The 21676-nt window shown below is 47.5% G+C and overlaps 1 protein-coding gene across 2 annotated transcripts in view; it reads left to right on the top strand.

The window, feature by feature from the left end:
- TAF2 (TATA-box binding protein associated factor 2) overlaps window positions 1–21676 on the top strand; it is a 62661-nt gene that overhangs the window by 20791 nt on the left and 20194 nt on the right. For both annotated transcript variants that reach the window (XM_075270227.1, XM_075270226.1), the window contains exons 12-21: window positions 1473–1627; window positions 1836–1950; window positions 3710–3819; window positions 6645–6710; window positions 10352–10604; window positions 10689–10829; window positions 11827–11937; window positions 14889–15082; window positions 15663–15802; window positions 19718–19787. In XM_075270227.1, the coding sequence (XP_075126328.1) occupies window positions 1473–1627; window positions 1836–1950; window positions 3710–3819; window positions 6645–6710; window positions 10352–10604; window positions 10689–10829; window positions 11827–11937; window positions 14889–15082; window positions 15663–15802; window positions 19718–19787 (1355 nt within the window). The remainder of the gene's footprint in view (window positions 1–1472; window positions 1628–1835; window positions 1951–3709; window positions 3820–6644; window positions 6711–10351; window positions 10605–10688; window positions 10830–11826; window positions 11938–14888; window positions 15083–15662; window positions 15803–19717; window positions 19788–21676) is intronic.

Raw genomic sequence — 21676 nt, 5'->3', positions numbered from 1 at the left:
AAAATCACAGAAAAAAAAGCTGCGTTTCTTCAACGTGAAGACTTAGCCTTAAAGGTATCCTATAATTGGATACCCTTTTTTTATCCCTAACACGTAGGAATAGCCTTAAGAAAGGCTATTCTCTTACCTTTAGATGTCTTCTCCGCGCCGCTGTTTGGTAGAAATCCGGGTTTTCTTCGTTATGCAAATGAGTTCTCTTGCAGCACTGGGGGCGGTCCTCAGCACTAAAACAGCACTGGAGGCGTCCTCAATGCTGCGAGATTCCTCCATCTTCTTCAGAAACGCCCTCTCCCTGCGTTGTCTTCTGTCCTGGGTTTCAATCTTCTAGACCTCGGGCAGAGCCGACTGCGCATGTCCGGGCCACAAGAAAATGGCCGGTTACACCAGCTTACTGTGTAAGCAGGCACAAGAAAATGTGTAAGCGGCCATTTTCTTGTGGCCCGGGCATGCACAGTCAGCTCTGCCCAAGGCCTAGAAGATTGAAACCCAGGACTGAAGAAGACACGAGAGGGCGTTCCAGAAGAAGATGGAGGTGTTGCTGGAGAGTTCTCTCGCAGCATTGGTTACGCCCCCAGTGCTGCGAGAGAACTCATTTGCATACTGAAGAAAACCCGGATTTCCCGGAGAAGACATCTAAAGGTAGGAGAAGAATAGCTTTCTTAAGGCTATTCTTATGTGTTAGTCAGAAAAAAGGGTATCCACTGATAGGATCCCTTTAAAGGGGTCCTCGGGCCTTAGCAGTTGATGACCTATTCTGTTGACTGGCATGGATTTGACACCCTGGCCCCTCCACGGATCAGCACTTTGAGAAGATCGCATTGTTCAAAGAGCACTGTGCAAACTCTCCACACAAAACCGAGTCGGAAATTTCACCGCCTCTGTGCTTGGGATCACAGATCAGCCCCGTTGACTTGAATGGGGCTGAGCTGTGTTGTAACCATGTGAACAAAGATCATGATGTCACATGGTAGCGACGTTCACCTCTACTAATTCATTGGGGTTCCAGGTGTCAGACCCCCCACTGATCGTTAATTTTGTGACCACTTCACCAGAATGCTATATTTCAGCTGACGCACTATTCAGGCATCTACCTTCTCGCCATCGGTGGTGGTCCCGGTCCCTTATACTTGTGTTCTTGGGTAGACTCCTTTAAGAGATTAAATACAGCTAGCAGGCATGTTCAGGGATAAATATGCCATCGTCCAGTAATACAGGATCTCTAAGAATTACTGTCTGTGTATTCGGCTAGTACCAGAGCCAGCAGTGACTCCCCCGGCGCTCCAGGCCTCCGAGCGCTGACATGCCGGGATCATCGGTCTGGGCTGTAGTCCTTGTGGCCCACGGCTCCACTTCACATGTCATGATATTTTCCTGTCTCTCGCTGGCACCGGCGCCCGGTTCTGTCTAATGTTCATTGCTGGTAAAACCTTCTTGTAATTATTATTTTTCTTCTCTTTTTTTTTTCGCCGTAGGTTTTCAACAAGCTTTTAAGCCTGGCCAGCACTGCTTCATCTCAGAAGTTCCAGTCCCACATGTGGAGTCAGATGTTGGTTTCCACATCTGGGTTTCTGAAATCCATCTCCAACGTGTCTGGGAAAGACATTCAGCCTCTAATAAAGCAATGGGTGTATCCTTTATTACCGTATAGCACTGGTGGCCGATCGTGTAGGTGGCGTGGAACGGTGTAATAATCAGACGGTGGGGGGCTAGGTATGAGCCTGCAAGACTAGGCAACTCCCCTCTCCCCAATGTGATATGTACATATAGAGGTACACAAGCTCTGTCTCCCCATTAGCTACTTATGTGTATGAGGACTCCTTAATGTCGTCGTCCAGAGACCAGAGTGGCGTTGTCAAATTTTACGGCAGCTTTGCTTTTAACAGAAAACGTAACGTCTTGGAACTGGAGATAAAACAGGAGTGCACAGTTTTGGGAACACAGAAATACGTGGTAAGATATAGGGTCCCTCCTATGGGTCTGAATTGCTGATAATTTAGGGTTCCTATTTATCAGACCTTCACTCAGTGGCGTAACTAGCAGGGGTAGCAGCTGCCACAGGGCCCGGGACATTAGGGGCCCAACAATTACCGCTGCAATGTTTTTTTATGTTCCCTTGCCTCTCCCGGGCCTCCGATCATTATACTGTGTACTGGGGCCACTATGGGGAATAATACTGTATACAGGTGCCACTATGGGACATAATACTGTGTGCAGGGGCCACTATGGGGCATAATACTGTGTGCAGGGGCCACTATGGGGCATAATACTGTGTGCAGGGGCCACTATGGGGCATAATACTGTGTGCAGGGGCCATTATGGGACATAATACTGTGTGCAGGGGCCACTATGGGACATAATACTGTGTGCAGGGGCCACTGTGGGACATAATACTGTGTGCAGGGGCCACTATGGGGCATAATACTGTGTACTGGGGCCACTGTGGGGCATTATACTGTGTGCAGGGGCCACTATGGGACATAATACTGTGTGCAGGGGCCACTATGGGGCATAATACTGTGTACTGGGGCCACTGTGGGGCATAATACTGTGTGCAGGGGCCACTGTGGGGCATAATACTGTGTACTGGGGCCACTATGGGGGATAATACTGTGTTCAGGGGCCACTATGGGGCATAATACTGTGTGCAGGGGCCACTATGGGGCATAATACTGTGTGCAGGGGCCACTATGGGGCATAATACTGTGTACAGGGGCCATTATGGGACATAATACTGTGTGCAGGGGCCACTATGGGACATAATACTGTGTGCAGGGGCCACTGTGGGACATAATACTGTGTGCAGGGGCCACTATGGGGCATAATACTGTGTACTGGGGCCACTGTGGGGCATTATACTGTGTGCAGGGGCCACTATGGGACATAATACTGTGTGCAGGGGCCACTATGGGGCATAATACTGTGTACTGGGGCCACTGTGGGGCATAATACTGTGTGCAGGGGCCACTGTGGGGCATAATACTGTGTACTGGGGCCACTATGGGGGATAATACTGTGTTCAGGGGCCACTATGGGGCATAATACTGTGTGCAGGGGCCACTATGGGGCATAATACTGTGTGCAGGGGCCACTATGGGGGATAATACTGTGTGCACGGGCCACTATGGGGCATAATACTGTGTGCAGGGGCCACTATGGGGGATAATACTGTGTGCAGGGGCCACTATGGGGCATAATACTGTGTGCAGGGGCCACTGTGGGGCATAATACTGTGTGCATCAATATTTAAAGTGGTTGTGTTGCCCCAAATCAGTTTTCCATACTGATGATCTGGCCACAGGAGGGGTCACCTGTATGTGATCTGTGAGGGTCTTGGACTTTTGCAGATCAGTGCAGGAGCCTTCGGGTACCAGTAGCTGTTCGTGTGCTCCTTGTCCACGGGGTTGCCCCTAGTCATGTAATATTGTCAGTGCAGTAGTCCCGTCCACTGGTTCCAGGGAATTACAGCTCTGACTGTCTTCCATCACGTCTTAGACTGTATTCATACGTTCAGGTTCGAGATGGAAAACTCGGCCCAAATTTAATTCAGCTGAACTGAACGCCGCTTAGTCGAGCTGAGCCAGGTTCAGGATGGTAAATCCGACCAATATATGGACCACGTTCCCCGGCCATGACTTGCCCATGTGATCCCAGTATAATTTTGCCTTCTGTTTCATCACGGTGACTCTCTGTCTTTTACTTCCCATTATAGGGGCCTCTTAAAGTGACCGTGCAAGAGCTGGATGGGTCCTTTAACCACACGTTGCAGATTGAAGAAAACAGCTTAAAGCATGACATTCCCTGTCACTCCAAGAGTAGAAGGTGACTCACTGACATCCCCCCCCCCCCGACCCTCGCCTTCCCCCATTTCTACAGGTTTAAGTCACTTTGTCTATTCTTTCTATTAGTACTAGTCTAATACAGCGCAGGCTGCAAGGCTGGAAACAATAGCACATGTCTCCTCGGCGCCCTGATCTCACATGTGTTTCCACTTCCCTTCCCATCGGGGGGATCCTGTTTCCTGACATCCTTCCAATCTCCTCTAAACAGAAGGCGGCTTCTATAGATTTGCTGATCATAACCCGCTGTGTAAACCTGAGCACGCACTATACCGCGACTGCATGGAATACGCTTTCATGTAGGAGAGGCAACAAATCAGTGGTGATCCAAGCCCGGGGTTATCTTCAGGATATCTTGTGGCCGCGCTGTAGTGCTAGAAAGAGACGTGACCAATAAAAACATCTAAAAGGTCAAAGTGAAGGGAAGAAAAAAATCCTAAGACACACTGGGGTTTTCCTATAACCATATTAGATTTGTAGTCGCGCATTGTAGATTAACCCCTTCCCGACATGCGCCGTAATAGTACGGCGCGTGTCGGGTCTGTAACTATGGCGACCGCCCGGGAGCCGGGCGGCCGTCATAGCCGCCGGGTGTCTACTGCTTTAAGCAGTAGACAACCGGCTCTAATGCCTCCGATCGGTCCCCGGACCGATCGGAGGCATTAACCCCTCCGGCGCTGCTGTCAAAGGCGCCGGAGGCGCCATCTTCCCGGCGGCGCATGGGCGCCGCCATTTTGGCAGGGATCGCCGGCTCCTGGAGCATGCTCCAGGGCCGACCACCCGTTGCCATGACAGCCGGGAGCCTTGTTAAGGGCTCCCAGCCAGTCTGCAAATTCTCTCTTTTGCAGGCTGGTGTATACAGCCTGCAAAAGAGATGATGATTTTTTGCAATGCATTAGCATTGTAATGCATTGCATTAGTGATCAGACCCCCTGGGGTTCAACACCCCTAGGGGTCTAATAAATGCAAAAAAAAAAAAAAAAAAAGTAAAAAAAAATATAAAAAAATATAAAAAGTATTAAAAGTTCAAATCACCCCCCTTTCCCTAGAACAAATATAAAAGTAGTTAAAAACTGTGAAACATATACATGTTAGGTATCCCCGCGTCTGAAATCGCCCGCTCTACAAATCTATAAAAATATTTTTCCTGTTCGGTAAACGCCGTAGCAGGAAAAATAGTCAAAAGTGCCAAACCGCCGTTTTTTCACTGTTTTAATTCTGATAAAAATTGGAATAAAAAGTGATCAAAGCAATAACATTTCCCGAAAATGGTAGAACTAAAAAGTACACCCGGCCCCGCAAAAAAAGACGCCCTATACATCCCCGTACACCTATGTATAAAAAAGTTACGGCCGTCGGAATATGGCGACTTTTAGAAAAAAAATTTTTTAACACCGTTTTGGAATTTTTTTTAGGGGTCAAAATGTAAATAAAACCATATAAATTTGGTATCCCTGGAACCGTACCGAAACACAGAATACAGGGGACATGTCATTTTGGCTGCACAGTGAACGCCGTAAAACCAAAGCCCGTAAGAAAGTCGCAGAAATGCATTTTTTCTTCAAATCCACCCCATTCTGAATTTTTTTCCTGCTTCACAGTACATTATATAGAATAATTAATGGTGGCATAATGAAGAAAAAATTGTCCCGCAAAAATTAAGACCTCATATGACTCTGGGAGCGGAGAAATAAAAAAGTTATGGGGTTTAGAAGGAGGGGAGTCAAAAACGAAAATCAAAAAATGCCATCGGCGGGAAGGGGTTAATTTGATTGGCTGGCACTATGTTCAGAGTTTTTTGCAAACTGATAAAATCTGCTTCAGGAATTAGGAAACTTTTTTTGACGTGGTTTTTTTTTCTACATCATGCAGGGTTTTTTACGCGTTCTTTGACATGTTTCTTGACGTGTTTTTCTTTGCGTATTTTTTTGCTCCAGCACACTGTGTGGACCTGGAAACTTCTGGCGCTTTTTCTGACTTCCATTGATTTGAAGGAGTTTTTCAAGGCGGAATCCGCCTGAAGATAGGTCATGTGCCTTTTTTTTTCCGCTAGCAGAAAAAAATCAGCTACAGGAAATAAGCTACTACTGACTCCCATTGAAATGAATGGAAGGCGTCAAAATCCGCCTGCAAAAACTCCATAGTTCACACGTGAAAAAAGCCTAGCTGATTTTGGCACTGATTTTTCAGCGTCGCTTTTTTTGGACGCTGTTTTTTGCATTGGACTCTTGTTTTTCACGCTTTTTTGGTTGCTGTTTTTTTTTAAGCTTTTTTTTTTGCACTTACATGGTAAAAATCGCTTGCGGTTTTGGTCGCTGTTTTTGCCAAAACAGCTGCAAAAATAAGCGACCAAAAAGCACTTTTATCAGCGCCCCTTAGAGTCCAATTCATTTTTTCAGGCGTTAAATGCCTAAAGAAAGGTCATGTCGCTTCTTTTTCTGCTAGCAAGCTAGCAGGAAAAAAAAAAGCGAGCAATTCACATAGGGCTACATTTTATGGAGGCTGATTTTGAAGCGAAATCAGCTGTCAAAATCAGCCTCCATGTCCCCGTGTGAACTCTGCCTTAGACTATGTTTACAATTGAGACCGTCCACTAAAACATTAATAATGGAGTCCGCCATTTTATACTGAAGCGAGTGGAGAGAAAGGTCCGACATGCATGACTTTTAGCTTTGGCGATTTTCGGCAGAGTCTTCAACACAAATGTGAATCCAGCCCACGTGAATGCCTGTATTTATAAGTTATGCGTTCCAAGTCTAAGGATTTGTTTTTCTTTGTTTTTTGGGTTTTTTTGTGCTTTTCTCCTAGAAATAAAAAAAAGAAAATTCCATTGATGAATGGGGAAGAGGTTGACATGGATCTCTCTGCGATGGAGTAAGTTAAGACATCTCCTTGACTGTAAATCTGTGTTAGAAGCATATCCCCGAAAAACAAGCCTTAGGCCTAGTGACATAACTAGGAACAGTGGGGGTGGCCTCTCGTCCGATGCCCGCTGAAGACCCCAATCAACCCCCCTGCATTCCTGAGCTCTATATTATGCCCCATAGTGGCCCCTGCACACAGTATTATCCCCATAGTGGCCCCTGCACACAGTATTATGTCCCATAGAGGCCCCTGCACACAGTATTATATCCCATAGTGGCCCCTGCACACAGTATTATCCCCCATAGTGGCCCCTGCACACAGTATTATCCCCCATAGAGGCCCCTGCACACAGTATTATATCCCATAGTGGCCCCTGTACACAGTATTATTCCCCATAGTGGCCCCTGCACACAGTATTATATCCCATAGTGGCCCCTGAACACAGTATTATGCCCCATAGAGGCCCCTGCACACAGCATTATGCCCCATAGTGGTCCCTGCACACAGTATTATGCCCCTTAGTTGCCCACAGTATTATATCCCATAGTGGCCCCTGTACACAGTATTATTCCCCATAGTGGCCCCTGCACACAGTATTATATCCCATAGTGGCCCCTGCACACAGTATTATCCCCCATAGTGGCCCCTGCACACAGTATTATCCCCCATAGTGGCCCCTACACACAGTATTATCCCCCCATAGTGGCCCCTACACACAGTATTATCCCCCATAGTGGCTCCTGCACACAGTATTATGCCCCATAGTGGCCCCTGCACACAGTATTATGCCCCATAGTGGCCCCTGCACACAGTATTATGCCCCATAGTGGCCCCTGCACACAGTATTATCCCCATAGTGGCCCCTGCACACAGTATTATCCCCCATAGTGGCCCCTGCACACAGTATTATCCCCCATAGAGGCCCCTGCACACAGTATTATATCCCATAGTGGCCCCTGTACACAGTATTATTCCCCATAGTGGCCCCTGCACACAGTATTATATCCCATAGTGGCCCCTGAACACAGTATTATGCCCCATAGAGGCCCCTGCACACAGCATTATGCCCCATAGTGGTCCCTGCACACAGTATTATGCCCCTTAGTTGCCCACAGTATTATATCCCATAGAGGCCCCTGCACACAGTATTATATCCCATAGTGGCCCCTGTACACAGTATTATTCCCCATAGTGGCCCCTGCACACAGTATTATATCCCATAGTGGCCCCTGAACACAGTATTATGCCCCATAGAGGCCCCTGCACACAGCATTATGCCCCATAGTGGTCCCTGCACACAGTATTATGCCCCTTAGTTGCCCACAGTATTATATCCCATAGTGGCCCCTGTACACAGTATTATTCCCCATAGTGGCCCCTGCACACAGTATTATATCCCATAGTGGCCCCTGCACACAGTATTATCCCCCATAGTGGCCCCTGCACACAGTATTATCCCCCCATAGTGGCCCCTGCACACAGTATTATCCCCCATAGTGGCCCCTGCACACAGTATTATCCCCCATAGTGGCCCCTACACACAGTATTATCCCCCCATAGTGGCCCCTACACACAGTATTATCCCCCATAGTGGCTCCTGCACACAGTATTATGCCCCATAGTGGCCCCTGCACACAGTATTATGCCCCATAGTGGCCCCTGCACACAGTATTATGCCCCATAGTGGCCCCTGCACACAGTATTATCCCCATAGTGGCCCCTGCACACAGTATTATCCCCCATAGTGGCCCCTGCACACAGTATTATCCCCCATAGAGGCCCCTGCACACAGTATTATATCCCATAGTGGCCCCTGTACACAGTATTATTCCCCATAGTGGCCCCTGCACACAGTATTATATCCCATAGTGGCCCCTGAACACAGTATTATGCCCCATAGAGGCCCCTGCACACAGCATTATGCCCCATAGTGGTCCCTGCACACAGTATTATGCCCCTTAGTTGCCCACAGTATTATATCCCATAGTGGCCCCTGAACACAGTATTATGCCCCATAGTGGCCCCTGCACACAGTATTATCCCCCATAGTGGCCCCTGCACACAGTATTATCCCCCATAGTGGCTCCTGCACACAGTATTATCCCCCATAGTGGCCCCTGCACACAGTATTATCCCCCATAGTGGCCCCTACACACAGTATTATCCCCCCATAGTGGCCCCTACACACAGTATTATCCCCCATAGTGGCCCCTGCACACAGTATTATCCCCCATAGTGGCCCCTGCACACAGTATTATCCCCCATAGTGGCCCCTGCACACAGTATTATCCCCCATAGTGGCCCCTGCACACAGTATTATCCCCCATAGTGGCCCCTGCACACAGTATTATCCCCCATAGTGGCCCCTGCACACAGTATTATCCCCCATAGTGGCCCCTGCACACAGTATTATCCCCCATAGTGGCCCCTGCACACAGTATTATGCCCCATAGTGGCCCCTGCACACAGTATTATGCCCCATAGTGGCCCCTGCACACAGTATTATCCCCCATAGTGGCCCCTGCACACAGTATTATCCCCCATAGTGGCCCCTGCACACAGTATTATCCCCCATAGTGGCCCCTGCACACAGTATTATGTCCCATAGTGGCCCCTGCACACAGTATTATGCCCCATAGTGGCCCCTGCACACAGTATTATCCCCCATAGTGGCCCCTGCACACAGTATTATCCCCCATAGTGGCCCCTGCACACAGTATTATCCCCCATAGTGGCCCCTGCACACAGTATTATGACCCATAGTGGCCTCTGCACACAGTATTATCCCCCATAGTGGCCCCTGCACACAGTATTATGTCCCTATAGTGGCCCCTGCACACAGTGTTATGCCCCATAGTGGCCCTTGTACACAGTATTATCCCCCATAGTGGCCCCTGCACACAGTATTATGCCCCACTGTGGACACCCATGATCAATTATTATACTCTTTTCAGACCCCAGATTATATTAATCGGAGACTGAAGGGAGGTACCAACATAAAAAACAATGTTACTTACCTATCCTCACCCCTGCTGCAGTCCTCGGTGGTGTCGGCCATCTTCACTGACGTCCTGGATGTCACATGACCCGGGACGCAGGCCCAGGTCATGTGACGTCAGGGAGCATCACAGTAGTAGGCCTGAACCTGCCCAGAGAGGTAATTAACAGTGGTTTTTATGTTCCCTTATCTTAACTGGACCTCCGATCATTATACTTGGGGGTCTGAAAAGACCCCCAAGTATAATGATGATGTTTGTGGGGCCCGTGGCGTCACTTACCGATCCTGGTCACTGCCAGGATCGATAAGTAAATAGGGCCTGTTACCAGCTGGAGTAACTCCAGCCGCTAACGGCCTATTAAGAGAAGTAAAAAAACGCAAAGGTAGCGACTGTCGCTGGGCCACTAATCTCCCGGGCCCTGTGGCAGCTACTACCCCTGCTACCCCGGTAGTTACGCCACTGCTTAGGCCTTAGATTCTCAACTCCAATTGGTCGTCTCCACAAGGAGAAACAGCAACCCCTTAAGCCTAAGTGTGCAGGCCGGGGCTCCTCTGAGGGGGCGTTGCATTCCGATGAACGTAGAGCAGATCCTATCCTCATCCGTTGCATCGGACGCCCCCATAGACGCATGTACATCATTTCTCGTTGCAGTGCGGACTCCCCATTGCTCTGGATACGGATCGATCCGGACATGTCGCTGCTGAGGAAGGTGGAGTTTGAGCAGGCCGATTTCATGTGGCAGTACCAGCTCCGCTACGAGAGAGATGTGGTCGCCCAAGAAGAGTCCATTCTCGCTCTGGAAAACTTCCCCACCCCGGCCTCTCGTCTTGCTCTGACAGACATCCTGGAGCAGGAGCAATGCTTCTACCGAGTCAGGATGAACGCGTGCTTCTGCCTGGCCAAGGTGTGAACAGTGCCATAATGTGCACTCAGTCTATGCTATATCATCCTCTATACCTTACATTGTATACTGTGTCTCTCATCCCAGATTGCCAACTCGATGGTCAGTACATGGACCGGACCGCCAGCCATGAAGTCCTTATTTACACGGATGTTTTGTTGCAAGAGCTGTCCGAACATTGTGAAAACCAATAGCTTCATGAATTTCCAGAGCTACTTTTTGCAGAAGGTGAGACAGTCCTGCTCTGTCTTTATATCTTTGTAGTTTTCAAGTGAATCGGAGAAGGGCAGCACTGCAGGCTTGCAACGCTGGAGTCCTGGGTTCGAATCCTTCCAAGGACAAAGCATCTGCAAGGAGTTTGTATGTTCTCCCCGTGTTTGCGTGGATTTCCTCCCATACTCCAAAGACATACTGATAGGGGGAAAATGTAAATTGTGATCCAAAGATGGGGCTACGTCAGCCGTGTGCAGTACGAGGTCTGTACGGTTTTCTGACGCCTGCATGAGGTAGACCCCTCCCTACAAAACCCCCTTTACAGCCCCATAAAGGTAAACATGGTTGGGAAGGGGGGGAGGGCAGAGGGAACTCGTCAAATCCTGTAAGCCAGAAAAATGGTGGTAAACCTTGATAGTGAAAACAACACAGCCAAACAGGAATTGTATAAAACATATACCGTATATACTCGAGTATAAGCCGAGTTTCTCAGCACAGTTTTTGTGCTGAAAAAGCCCACCTCGGCTTATACTCGAGTCAAGCAAACAAAAAAATTGGGGGGGGGGGGGGGGGGAGAGTGTAGGACCAGCCACAATAGCAACGTATAAAAAAAATAAAAGTTCTAAATCGCTCCTTTCCCTAGAATACATATAGAAGTAGAAAATGACTGTGAAACACATACACATTAGGTATTCCTGTGTCTACTGGTGTATTATCTACTATTGACTGCCAGCATTAACCCTTCTGATGCCTTAGTCAATCCTAACTGAGGTATCATTTTACCTGCGGCGCATGGGCGTCAGTGTTTTGGGTAGAATCACCATCCCTTGGCCTTCATTGGAGTTCCGATGCCTACACAGGCTCCCTTACTCCAAAACCTCTGTGATGTCGCAATATTCCACCGCCACTGATGTACAAAGTCTATGCCAGTCACTGCTGGGATATTGAACCCCTAAATACCTCGCACATATTGTTCTCTCTGTCTGTAAAATTGATCTTTGCTGTTTTGCAGACCATGCCAGTCGCGATGGCTCAGCTGAGAGACGTCCATAACTTGTGTCCCAAAGAAGTCCTGTCATTTATCTTAGACCTTATTAAATACAATGACAACAGGAAAAACAAGGTAAGTTTATCGTGAGAAGTGATCACGTTCTTGGTTCTAGCTTAATTTAGTATGATCACGAGCGCCCGATGACATATTGTTGCCAGTCCATATCTAGGAATAGAACTTCTGTTGAGATCCTGTCTGAGCAAATAGCGCACCTTCTGTGGGTCCTACAGTAGTAGATGCCCCCCACCCCGCCCGGCATCCTAAAAACGCCAGATTTCTACCGACTTGCGAGCGGTCGGCTTTAAAACCCATTCATTTTGAACGGGGTTTCAAAGGTGACCACCCGTACCCACCCGTACGCTTTTTCAGCCTCTCCGCCATTTTTTTTCCTACATGGAGGACTTTGTGTCCGCGGAAAAAAAGCCAACCACTCACAAGCCGTCTACTGTCCGGATTTCCCGGGGTTTACAGCAAACACCCCGGAGCAGACAGCAGCGGCGGTGTGAATGCCCCCTAAGGCTATAGGCAGGAGTGTGGTGATTTTTAGTATCCACAATTTGCAAGAAAAAAAAAAAATGTCTGCGTTGCACCAGTATGTAATCCACAATAACAGCTCTGCAAAAAAGACTTTGTATGATCCCCTACACTTGTATCTGTGAGTCTTTGCTGCAAATACGCACAAGAATTGGACCTGCTCCATTTATTTTGCGTATGTTTTCGGATAATATCTGTGGGTTCGGGCACTCATTAGTAACACTACAGTCATGTCTATGGGGCTATAGAAACTAATGGGTCTGTATACTATCTGCAATATACTGACAACAACTACGGTTGTGTGCATGGGTCCTATAATTGTTGGAGGGGCAGAGGGGGCACTTATGGAACTTTTACAAGTGGCCCAACCAGGTGCTAAAATGACTGGTTCTTATGGAACCTCATTTAGGAAACTATGGAAAACAAGGTGCACGACAAGACCCCCCCCCAGCGCTGTTGGATTCCTTGTGATCGCTGCATTTCACCTACCACCTCCACTGCCAAATATTGCGTCCCATAATGCTGCACATTTACTAGTCCCCATAGAGTCCTGTCCTACGTTTCATGTCGCAGTGTGTCACAGTGCCGAGCACCCTGCCGCTGCCCCACCATTGTCAGCAGTGACTTGTCACGTACATCAGTGATACTTTCTATCACCCATCTCACTCCGTGTCCTCGCCTGTTTGCACGGGAGCTTTCCCAAGAGCAATATGTATAGAGACAGATCTGCGGCCCACTATAGCCAGCGCCTTGTATCTGATCTACTTCCCACTGCCTGAATCATCTTTGCTGGAAGGGATTTGAGCTCATTTGTTTACCTGGACGGACGCCAGGAAATTATTCTAATTAGTTTTGCATGGATAGATGGGATTTTTTTTTTCTTCATACGTTTATGTTAAGTTTTCTTCTTTTTGCACAGATGGAGTCATAATGTCAAAATTATTATTACGGTCAATTTGCGTTACAGATCAGACGTGTAGCTCATTTTTTGACTGTTTATAGTTGTCAGAGCCAAGACCTGAAATGAAAGACACGTTTTACTTTTATGTTGTGATGAAGAGGCTTCTCCAAGTGAAATATTCATGACCTGTCCTTAGGATAGTTCATCAATATCTGATTGGTGGTGGTCTAACACCACAGATCCCTATAGATCAGCTGCTCAAAGCCGCAGGGGCAGTCTACGCTTCCGCTTACAGGTCACTGATGTTAAAGGGATTCTATTATTAAAATCAAGTTTTTTTTTCTTGATCGCACGTGGGATTAGCCTTAAGAAAGGCTATTCTTCTCCGGCCTTTAGATGTCTTCTCCAGGCCGCCGTTCGATAGAAATCCCGGTTTTCGTCCGTATGCAAATGAGTTCTCTCGCAGCACTGGGGGCGGGCCCCAGCGCTCAAACAGAACTGGGGGTGTCCTCAATGCTGCGAGAGAACTCTCCAGCGCCGCCTCCATCTTCTTCAGGAACATCCTCTGTGCACGTCTTCTTCCGGAGCGGAGTTCAAACTTCTATCCATGCGTGGTCAGCTCTGCCATCAGGACTTGGGCAGAGCTGACTGCACCTGTGTGCAGCCAATTTTTTTTGTGGCCGCTTACCCCAACTTAGTGTGTAAGTGGCCACAAGAAAATGGCCGCTTACACCAGGCAGGTATGCTCAGTCGGCTCTGCCCAACGGCAGAGCCGACTGCGCACACGTAGAAGTTTGAACCCAGCTCTGGAAGAAGACACGCAGAAAGGCTGTTCCTGAAGAAGATGAAGGCGGCGCTGAAGAGTTCTCTGGCATCATTGGAGACGCCCCCAGTGCTGTCTGAGTGCTGGGGACCGCCCCCAGTGCTGCGAGAGAACTCATTTGCATACCAACGAAAACCGGGATTTCTACCGAATGGCGGCACGGAGAAGACCTCTAAAGGTAGGAGAAGAATAGCCTTTCTTAAGGCTATTCCTACCTGTGATCGAGAAAAAATGTGATTTTAATGATAGAATCCCTTTAACATCAGTGAACTGTAAAAGTGGAAGCGTAGACTGCCCCTGCGGCTTTGAGCAAATGATCTATAGGGGTCTGGGGTATTAAACCACCACCGATCAGATATTGATAAACTATCCTGAATTCATTCACTATGTCATCAATTTGCAGTTCAGTCCCATTCAAGTAAATGGGCTGATCTGCAGTAATGCTATGTACGCCACTGAGCTTGGTATTCCGTAAAGAGGCCGCAGCACTCGCCAGAACACTGTGTTCTCTTCAAACATCTGATCTGTAGGGGTCCCAGGTGTTTGACCTCATGGTTCAGATATTGATGACCTATCCAAACGTAGCTAGTTACATTACCATTACAGCTCCTACCTCTTATAGTTAGGAAATCTTCTCCTGGGTCACCAAAACCATCACAATATAAAATTAGATAAAACTTGAAAATGTTGATAATTTATCCATAAGGAAATGAAAAACTACAAATATGAAGATAAGCCGTGACTTACTGTCCTTTCCTCTTTCAGTTTTCAGATAACTACTACCGGGCTGAGCTCATCGACGCCCTCGCCAATTCGGTAACCCCTGCCGTCAGCGTGAACAATGAATGCCGCACCCTGGACAACCTAAACGCCGACGTGCGCCTCATACTGGAGGAGATCACACGCTTCCTCAATATGGAGAAACTCTTGCCCAGCTACAGACATACCATAACAGTCAGGTGGGGTTTATAGGGTCACGTAGTCCTTACACATCTATGGCAGTGACCTGAAATTCTCTAAAGGGTTTGTGCCAAGGGCAATATGTCTAGAGGTAAATCCAGTCCTTAAATAGAACCAGTTTGTGTTTTCATGGTGTTATTGCAGGGATACTGTTAGTATGGCGCCACCTGCTGTTTCTATGCACAGCCTTTTACTGTGCCCACCTTAACAAATGGGTTTTAGTGGACGCACATGCTCAGTCTTGCTTATCTCAGTACAGGGATCTCCGGTGAACTTGTCGCCTCTGAAATTACAGCTGAGACCGCTGGCACATTACCTCTGACCGAGGGAAGAGAGAAGCAAGACTGAGCATGTGCGTCCACCTCAGTGTATTTACTGCAGGGGACACAGAGAGGCTGTTAAATTGAGGCAACAGGTGGCTCTGTTTTAACTTTATTCCTGAACCATCTGGGGATAGAGACATCCTTTTTCGAAGTGTAAATGCAGAATGTTTGTATTCATAGGCTGGATTTTACTATAGATAATGGGGGAATTTATTATGCCTTGCAAACAAATTATTATTATTTTTTGGGTTGTTAGCTGTTTGAGAGCCATCCGTGTGCTTCAAAAGAATGGTCACGTCCCAAGCGATCCTTGTCTCTTCAAGTCATACGCAGAGTCCGGACACTTTGTAGATGTCAGGGTGGCCGCCTTAGAAGCTGTCGTCGACTACACAAAGGGTAAGTCTGGATCTTCTCTGGATGGAGGGTCCAATGTAGGTGTCGCTTTACGACCTCGTCATACTTAAAGGGATCCTATCACTAAAATGTTTTTTTTTTTCTGCCTACCACATAGGAATAGCCTTAAGAAAGGACATTCTTCTGCTACCTTTTAGATGTCTTCTCCAGGCTGCCGTTCAGTAAAAATCCGGGTTTTCTTCTGTATGCAAATGAGTTCTCTCGCAGCACTGGGGGCGGTCCTCAGCGCTCAAACAGCATGCCCGTAAGCGGCCACAAAAAAATGGCCGTGCGCATGTGCACTCAGTTCTTTCTGAAGCCCAATGGCAGAGCCGATTGCACATTCGTAGACGTTTGACCCCAGCTCTGGAGGAAGACACAGGGAGAGGCCGTTCCAGAAGAAGATGGAGGCATCGCTGGAGAGTTCTCTCGCAGCATTGGGGACGCCCCCAGTGTTGCGAAAGAATACCAAAGAAAATCGGATTATATACTGAACGGCGGCGTGGAGAAGACTTCTAAAGGTAGGAGACGAATAGCCTTTCTTAAGTCTATTCCTACATATTAGTCAGAAAAAAAAACACATTTTAATGATAAGGATCCGTTTAGACCTAAGCGGGTGGTTACTCTAATATTACATGACCTGCATGAAGCAGAGTGCTGCAGAGGGAGCCGTAAGATTTGCAGTATGTCTGTCCCATGGTGTGTTTTTTGTCACATCAGCACCTTGGCATTTGTGTCGCAGCACTCATTTTAGCACGTTGTGTCCCCTCTTGCTGCCAGGCCTGTCGGGCTGTTCATCACTTCTAGAGGTGTTGTGCAGCTTAGAGGGTGTGTGGGAGTCCTGCTGAAATGCCTTGGACGTTCCTTCAATGAGCTCCCAACATTACCTATGACACCAGTGTTTAGCTGCACATGAAGTATACATGATATACTTGTTCCCATTTTTTGACAGTACCTCATAGGATATCCCATAGGCAATCACTTTTTACGGTCTGACCTCTGGGATCCCCATTAACTCTAGAGTAAGGAGGCCGCAGCGCTCATGTAGTTCTGCTGCCTCTGCTACTCCCCTTCGCTCTGCACCGTGGGTGGTCGGGGCGCTGCTGTGTAAGGGAAAAACAGTCCAGATCCATGGGGGGGTCTCAGAGGTCACCTCTCTTCTGTGTCACATTTTCCAGCTGCAGCACAAATCCTACAACACAGTAAGGTGAAAAATGAATGGCAAAGTATTTTACACCGTGCCATTATTTTCTGCAGTCTATTCCCCAAGTAGACGGCTCCCTTGTATTTGTAAGACAGTATAAGGCTACACGGACATGACCGTGTATATAGTCAGTGTTCTGGCTGTTTTTTTGTTTTTTTTTTGATGGCTGGTACAGAAACCCATTAAAATGTAATGACCCCATACCCAAGAGATGACCAATCCAAGCACAGCCACTATACAATGTATGGAGTGGGGTATGATAAGTAGGAAGGGGTCACAGTGTTCATCCTAATGATGCAGGGCTTTCCAAATAGCCAATCATAGGGGTGCTGGGTTCTAAGGATAGGTCATGAATATGTTAGGCCTCATGCACGCAACTCATAATAATCTATAACTCCATATGCATGCCTGGGGCAAAACCCAAGACAGGTCCTGTACATGTCTATTTAGCTGCCCAGACTCCTTAAAGGAAATAAACCCTAACCTAAAAATAAGCTCTAGCTAGATTTTCCAGGTGTCATGGAGTAGGCTTAAAATATCAGCTCTATAAATATATAATAATACTCAAAAAATAAGCCCTTCCTGGAGTTTGGTTTAACCCCATTCCAACCTCTTCCATGTAATTAAGATGGATGCCATGTCCTTAAAGATAACGAATCCTCTGCTGCATAGTGGCACCATAGCTACCGTAAAGGGTCTCCACTGTAATGTACAGCAGAGACCCGGAGCTAATGCCTGCAATCAGACCACACTCTGATCGCGGGCATTGAGGAGTTTTGACACCCTTTACCAGAGTGTTACAACTGCCCCAGGGCCAGTCCCCACCACCATAGCTACTGTTATGGGGCTCTGCTGTAATGTACAGTTGTGTTTTAGTTTAGTTTATGAGGCGATTGGAGGATATATATATATATATATATATATATATATATATATATATATATCGTATTTTTCGGACTATAAGACGCACTTTTTTTCCCCAAAATTTGGGGGGAAAAGAAGGGTGCGTCTTATAGTCCGAATGTGGCGCCTGGCATCCGCTGTACTAGAGAGGCGGATGCCGGCGAGGGATAGACGCCAGCACAGGTGCCGGGGCCTGAGACATCGCTGCGTTCCTCTGCCCTGCATGAAGCCAGCAGCGGCAGGGGTGATGCTATTCCGCTCCTCCGTCCCCCCGCCGCTGGCTTCATGCAGGGCAGAGGAGCGCAGCGATGTCTCAGGCCCCGGCACCTGTGCTGGCGTCTATCCCTCGCCGGCATCCGCCTCTCTAGTACAGCGGATGCCGGGTCAGTATCGGTGGCCCCTTCTCCCCTGGGGCCGGTCCTCACCGACCCCATACCTGTGAAGTTGCAGGCCGGCTCCTGCGCGGCGATATCGCAGGAGCCGACCTGTTCGGGTGACAGCCGGGAGCCTAATGAGGCTCCCAGGCCTGTCACGGCTATATTAGTATTGCGGCTGGGTCTATGACCAGCCGTAATACTAATAGACAGAATGTCCCATAGACGGCAATACAGTTGTATTGCCGTCTATGGGACTTGCAATCAAGTGACCGCAGGTTCAAGCCCCCGGGGGGGAATAAAATAGTAAAAAAAAAAAAAAAAAAGCTTTAAAAATATGAAATAAATAAAAGTTCTAAATCACCTCCTGTTTTTTTTTTCAATACAAGGTGATCTAAGAAATAGACATTCCCCAAAATGGTATAACTAAAAAGTACATCTGGCCCCGCAAAAAAAAACACTCTATGCATCCCCGTACAGCTGCAGGGTCACCTGTCAATGTGGCCTTGCAGCTGTTGCAAAACTACAACTCCCATATATTAAATATTTTACCAGTTTTTGCTTCAAAAATTTTTTTCCCTATTTTCCTCCTCTAAAACCTATATATATAGTTAAGATATTTTTCCCGTACAGTAAACGCCATAGTGGCTAAAAAATAAACTGCCGTTTTTTTCGGCTGTTTTGTCTTCTGTTAAAAATTGAAGTAAAAAGTGAAGAAATCTGTGATTGTTGTTCGTGGAAAAAATTAAAACCTACCCAAAAATAAGTCCTAGCCCTTCTTTCGGAGAAACCCAGTAGTATGAGAGAACAATTCTGGGCTGTATATTATTTTATCTTCTGTTCCTCTGTTATTCCTCCTAGAAATAAATCAATTAACCATCGCGTGTTATGGGTATACTCCTGCACACCCTGGTAATGTCCATCCTGTGCTGACAATCACAGACTATACAGACACACTCTTATAACGGAGGGGTTGTCAGCGCCCATTTGTCAGTTTATTTATACATTTCCATGAGGAATAACAGAGGAACGGGAAAACACAGAATGTTAAGAAATTACACTCCCAGAACTGTTTCTTAATGTCAGGTTTGGGAACAGGTTCCCTTTGATTTCTTAGACCCCATGACATCCCCTATAGAAGATCTTCCATGTTGCATGTTCTGTACCACAAGCTAAAATCTGTTTGACCTTTTATTTGTAGATTCTCCCATTGCAGATATCCTGCCATTAGATTTGGCGATTGATGTGACTGTAGTGTCAGTGGGGTCGTCCTTACAGCCCGGCGTCATCACTTTCATAGGGCCACAGCAAGTGTCCAGTTCAGGATGTGGCAATAAGGGAGCTGTAGGGGGCAGTGTAAAGCAAACCTAATATAAGAATGTATGTGTCATGTGCTACCACTGAGGCTTATATGTCATCTCCGTGTTGTCTCCACAGTGGACCGAAGCTCGGATGATTTACAGTGGTTGTTAAAAATGGCCCAGAATGACCCCATGCCCTATATAAGGTAAGTTGTGCAAGGTAATGGTTGAGCAATATGCTTTTATGAGTTTGCAGGATCTTTTCGAGTTGGCCCGGGACTCTGCAACTCCAGCAAACAGCTGATCAGCGGAGGTGCTGAGAGTCAGAGCCCTGCTCATCTCATATTAGTGGTCATAGTCTTCAAAGCAAAACCCTGTAGCTGCTTCTACATCTTAGTGTCAGACTCTGCTGCCTACCCTAAGCCTGGAAAACTCTCTTAATGTATTCATACATTTCCTAGAGGAATAACAGAGGGACACCATGCTGTTATTTCAGGGAAAATACAAGTCTTTACTAACCGTGTCATGTCATGAAGCCCTCTTTGTAGCCTTACTATTATGTTACCTTCCACTAGAGGGTGGTAGTGCGTTGGTCTAGAGACTAATACGTTTCGCAGGGATACGTTGGGTAGGCCGACCGGTAACATAAGGCTGAGTTTTCTATCCCTGCCAAGTTTGTGTAATGATATAATCCATATAATCTATTAATGCCGGCCGGACAGTCGTCCGCTTCTCTCCAGGGAACTGTAGCCGCCTTGTAAAGAGCGTGACTGATGGACGTGTGTGGTTAACCAGGCCCTGGGGAGAGTGCTGTGGACACTTCTGTGTTGGCCTGTATGGTTCCTTTATGTCACATATATAACATTATATTTATGGGTCAGCCCTGGGTGGACTGATCCAATATTTCCTCAGTTGCAGCAGGCAGCCATATGTACTAGTGTTACATGTCGGCCATATAAAGGGGTGGCCAGAGAGTCAGACATTGATGGTCTGTCCTTGGATCAGTGAGGGGGTTTGATTCCCTGGATCTCCGCAGATCAGTTGCTCAAAGCATTGCATGGTCTGTTTGCAGCTCAGTCCGATTCCATTGGGTAGACCTGACCCGCAATACCAAGCACAGCCACTACACAATGTATGGCGCTGTGCTTGGTACTCGGCGATCACTCGAATCCTGCAGTCTCTTCAAACATCAGTCAGTAGAGGTCACAAATTATTGAAAAACTGACATCTGGGTTGTTTACACCATCCCCATTGTTTACGGGGTGGGTGTGAACCTCTTTGACACTGTCTTATGACTGTAGACGGTATCGGCGGCTCCAACAGTGTGACGTCATGGTGGGGGCGACGGGCCGTAAGTAGGGACAATCAGGGAGACCACAAGGGATACAGTCAGGCTGTCATTGTTATGTTTTTGGGATATAACAGGTTCTCTGTAAGTGATAAGATTCTCCTTGCCGGCGGCCACCACTAGGGGGAGCTTACCACATGCATGTTATTCATTAATTCAGTTCACACTAGGCACTAACTGCTGGCTATGGTCCTGTTAATAAACCATGAGACATCTGTCTCCCATGTTTCCATACATTTCCTACACCAAGTTTTTCGCGGTCAGGGTTACTCCGCTACCTCTATAATTGATTCAAGTTGCTTTGCGTTGACAGATTAGCACTAATGGGGGCGATGTGGAGCCTCTTCTGGGGGGCAGAAGGGACTTATTACATGAGGTGTAAACACATTTTGGGCTTCTCTATATACAAAGCCTTGATGTTGTAAGCCAGATGTGTGTTTAGGTCTGACAGCCGCCAGCGGACATTGTGTGTGTTCTCGTGGTTTATTTGTCCCCGGTGCGTGTGTTTCTGATAACTTATTCTTTCTGGCTTGCGGTCACCACCACGGAGAGCAGCTAAGCCCAAATATCATGACTCTGCCTTTTCTGTGTCAGACAGGCAGCGCTGATGTGAAGGCGCTCGTAAATTGTAAGAGGCCCCTTTGTGGGGAGAGCTGGAGGGGAGATGGAGGGGCCGACATTGGCCAGCAGCTATGGACGGACTGCCTGCCCCTTGGAATCTATTGCTCTTCGCCAATGGAAAGATCC

This window comes from Leptodactylus fuscus, chromosome 4 (assembly GCF_031893055.1).
Source record: "Leptodactylus fuscus isolate aLepFus1 chromosome 4, aLepFus1.hap2, whole genome shotgun sequence".
NCBI classification, from domain to species: Eukaryota; Metazoa; Chordata; class Amphibia; order Anura; family Leptodactylidae; genus Leptodactylus; species Leptodactylus fuscus.
The sequence above is the reverse complement of the archived record's forward strand: the minus strand, read 5'-3'. Positions and strand labels throughout refer to the sequence as shown.